This window comes from Vigna unguiculata, chromosome 9 (genome assembly GCF_004118075.2).
Source record: "Vigna unguiculata cultivar IT97K-499-35 chromosome 9, ASM411807v1, whole genome shotgun sequence".
NCBI lineage: Eukaryota > Viridiplantae > Streptophyta > Magnoliopsida > Fabales > Fabaceae > Vigna > Vigna unguiculata.
Window position 1 is genome coordinate 38801070 of NC_040287.1, and position 3713 is coordinate 38804782.

The window sequence follows — 3713 nt, forward strand, 5'->3', positions numbered from 1 at the left end:
GACGTAAATTAATGCATTTAATATTATAAAATAAACGTTTTGTATTACAAAAGATTTGAGCGTTGCTGGAGCCAAGATTTTCACTGTTGCAGTTTCGTTTTGTTGCAAGGATCTTTGTTTTCGTTTGGTTTTATTTGTAATGCAAGGCTTTCGTTTCATGTATTATCCAAGCACGTTGCACTTAAACTTTTGACGGTTACTTCTCTCCACCCGAACCATGGGATTTCATTCATAACCATCATTCATTCACATTTATAAACAGGTGGCCTAGTAGTGCTCTTCTAAAACTCAATTTTTCAACATTCTCCTGACTCGTTTTTTTTTTTTTTTCTATTTCTCTTCTTTTGTTAGTCTAGGTTATAATGTTATTATTTAAATAGTATTTTCTTGTCAGTTTGTTGAAATTTTTGAAAAATCCAAAATTTTTTTGTTATATTCTTAAGAATTTGTGCAATATATTACGGATAAATTTCTATATATAACGAATAAAAACGCCGCCTTTTGTTTATGATTTGTTAATTATTTACAACATTTGTATAAAACTTATAGTAATGTTTACGGTAAAACACTGATAGATATGTATTGTGTTTTTCTTCTGAAATAAATGTACGCGCTTTGCAATTATGTCAACTAAGACAGACTCTCATAAAAGATATAAAATAACTGACTTTAACTGTTTTGGTATTTGTTATTTCATCTATTTTAGGCAAGAAAGAGAAAAGATGGATTTTCATGCCTAGTAATCAATCAAGCAAAATTAAGTAGTAGTAGATTTGGCGGGGTCCATCAAGAAACCAGTGAAAAAGTAGCTGATATTATATCTGTAAGGTTTGTTTGCAATTGTAAGATGGAAATAGGACAATTGAGTTTCTATGAGCTCTAAAAAGGAAATAATAAAATTGTAATACCTTAAACAAGGGTGTACATTTTTTATTCCTTCAAAAAACACACCAAGTTAACATGAAAAAAGTACTTAAAAGATTGATGTTTTGAATATATACTAAACTTATATTTTAGTATAAAAAATATATGCATTATTTTTATTTTAGATAAATGCTATTACATTTTGTTTATAGAAGCTGGACTGCGTTAAAAAATGTTTGTAAGCAACTGTTTTTTCTGACTGTGATATGATAATTTTATAATTAGCAAATAAAGAAGTGTAAGAATGAAATAATACTATATATTCTAACCTAATAGATATACACACTGAAAATTAAATTTAAAAGCTTAAATAAAACAGTTGAAAACTTTAGAATATTCATTTAAGTTTCTTATATAAACTGATAAGATGCATTATAGTTCTAGTAACCAAGATAATTTATTGGGTGGGTTCAGTGTCACTAGGTTGACTTATTGTTAAGTTATTAATTAAATATTTAGACAGTCAAATCTTTGCAAGATTTGAGATTACTTGATGATTGTGACCTTGTAGATTCACTGGCATATTGGACAAAGTTTCTTCCAACATACTAAAATTTAAGTAATATATAACAAGTAGAATGCCTTGTTCCATATATGGACAAACACCTACCTAGTAATGGTTCATAATTATGTAATATCTATGTTTGTAATGGTATTCAATTAAGTTCAAACAAAGATGTTTGTTAGTGTAGAAATAATTATAGTGTAAAAATAATTTATTAGCTTGCTTCTGTTGATAGTATTTAGTTTCAAATATCAGAAATAAGAAGAGTGCACTAAATCTTTTGAACAAATATGAAAAAAGTTGCAGAAATTTTTTATATATATGCAGTTATACTTAAATATACAATAACTATTTACAATATAATTATTATATTAAATATATAATTCATTATATTATAGATATTTTATTAATATTTATATATACTCATATTACATATAATTTTACTTATTTCTATCATAAAATAAATAAATAAAATCATAATTACATAAACAACATTGACTACACATAAATATACTTATTTAATTAATTATTTTATTGATTTAAATAAATTTATTTATTCCACTTCTCTAATTTTTCATTATTCAATCTCGGATAAATGAAACATATCTTTATCGATGATATATATGTATATACACTTTTCCTTCGCTTTTAATCCATGTATACGTGTACTTCTCTTCTTGAATTTCTAAACTAGTGCCACAGACGCTTACGTAGAACATTTTATCGATGAGAGAAAAGGCACACGATTCTAAAAATAATAAATGTACCATTTATAACGCATCTTTATTTTCTTCGATCAGTCCAGAAATGTGTTCAGTTTGTCAGAATTCTCATTCGAGATCGATAAATCAACTGCGAAGACGGTGGGAATTGACTTCTTGCTCACATCAATTCAGATATTTGATTGATTTCAATTTGAGAATGACTTTACCACAGCGGTTTTGATTTTCAAGTTGAAACCAACCGTAGCAGATTCTAGCATACATCTGAGAAGAAACTGCCTATTATTCAAATTAAAACACAGAATTAAACCTACTAACCTCTAACAAACATGAAAGAACTTGATCCTCTCATGAACAAATTTACAACACTACCTTATTGGAAGCTGTTAAACAATAAATTTGACGAAACATTAACCTAGTGATTAAGTACTAACTCCCATGATGCTTAGAGCTTTAGGGACAAGTCAAGGTGCTTCTTCTTCTCTTGACCAGTCTTCAAACCAGTGTTTTCACCAGCCAGATGTTCACTTATTTCTTCATTACCTGCTGAATTGTTGAGTTCTAATCTGCCACCGTTGTTGTCTCGTGATGTTTTGCGACAACTTTCCACAGTTAACCTCCCTATCGCAGGTTGTTGAGTAATAAGGGGTCTTGGCCAGCCACGAGGATGTCCAAAAGCATTGAATGAGAAATGAGGAGGAGGAGGAACAAGGAGAGGAGGAGGCCTGTGAATCATGCAGTGAGTCCGAATTCCAAATGGTTTGTTACCACAAACCGCATGGAGAGGCAGAGAAGGCACAGTGTGATAGTGAGGAAGGTGAGGAAGGTGATTGTGGAGGAAGGGAATTCCATAAGCTGTTCCTGGGGCGGCCACCATGGATGATACTGCTCTGTGACTTTTCTTGGCTATGGACCTTTCTCTCTTGTGAGCATTCTGGTGTCCACCGAGTGCCTGTGAACTGTAGAACTTCCTCTGACAGTAGTTGCAAGAGAAGACCCTTGGCTCATGAGGGTTTTCGGACGACAAATCCATGTCCAGACAAGTGATGAGATTCAGCGCTGGAGTGCACCCAGAAGCAGAATCATCACCAGGGAGATTTAGATCCAGCAAAGTATCTTTTTTTCCCTCTTGAATCACTGCAGCAGAAAGGCGATCACAGAAGGGAGCCTGGTGGCTCCGTGTTTCCATTGTAGGTCACTTTATAAAATTCTAGTATGATGATTCTTGACACCTAGCTTTAAATGGACAAAAGGAGTGTACGCTCAAACCTTATTCCTATTTTTCTTTTTTTCTTTTTCTTTTTATCATTTACTGCCACAGGTAAGTAAGTGTATGAGTTTTATAGTTTTTAAATAGGTGAGCATGAGATTAGTGGGTTAATTAGATCTTGATGATGAATGTAGAGAGTTAATCGAAAAGAAAAGATAGAGAAGAGTAGACAGTATTTTTGACTTTTATTGAAAATCCATGAGTGACAGTGTCACCACCCATGTGGCCTGCTGTATAGACTGAGACTCATGCAAATGTGTATTTGCATTGTACTTTTAGAAGGTGGCCCACA

At 31.9% G+C, this 3713-nt stretch overlaps 1 protein-coding gene across 1 annotated transcript; it reads right to left on the minus strand.

The window, feature by feature from the left end:
* Positions 1 to 2235: 2235 nt before the first annotated feature.
* Positions 2236 to 3481, minus strand: LOC114162802 (zinc finger protein 1-like). The gene has a single exon (XM_028046776.1). The coding sequence runs from the start codon at positions 3338 to 3340 to the stop codon at positions 2597 to 2599; it is 744 nt and encodes a 247-aa protein (XP_027902577.1). The 5' UTR covers positions 3341 to 3481; the 3' UTR covers positions 2236 to 2596.
* Between the last annotated feature and the right edge of the window lie 232 nt (positions 3482 to 3713).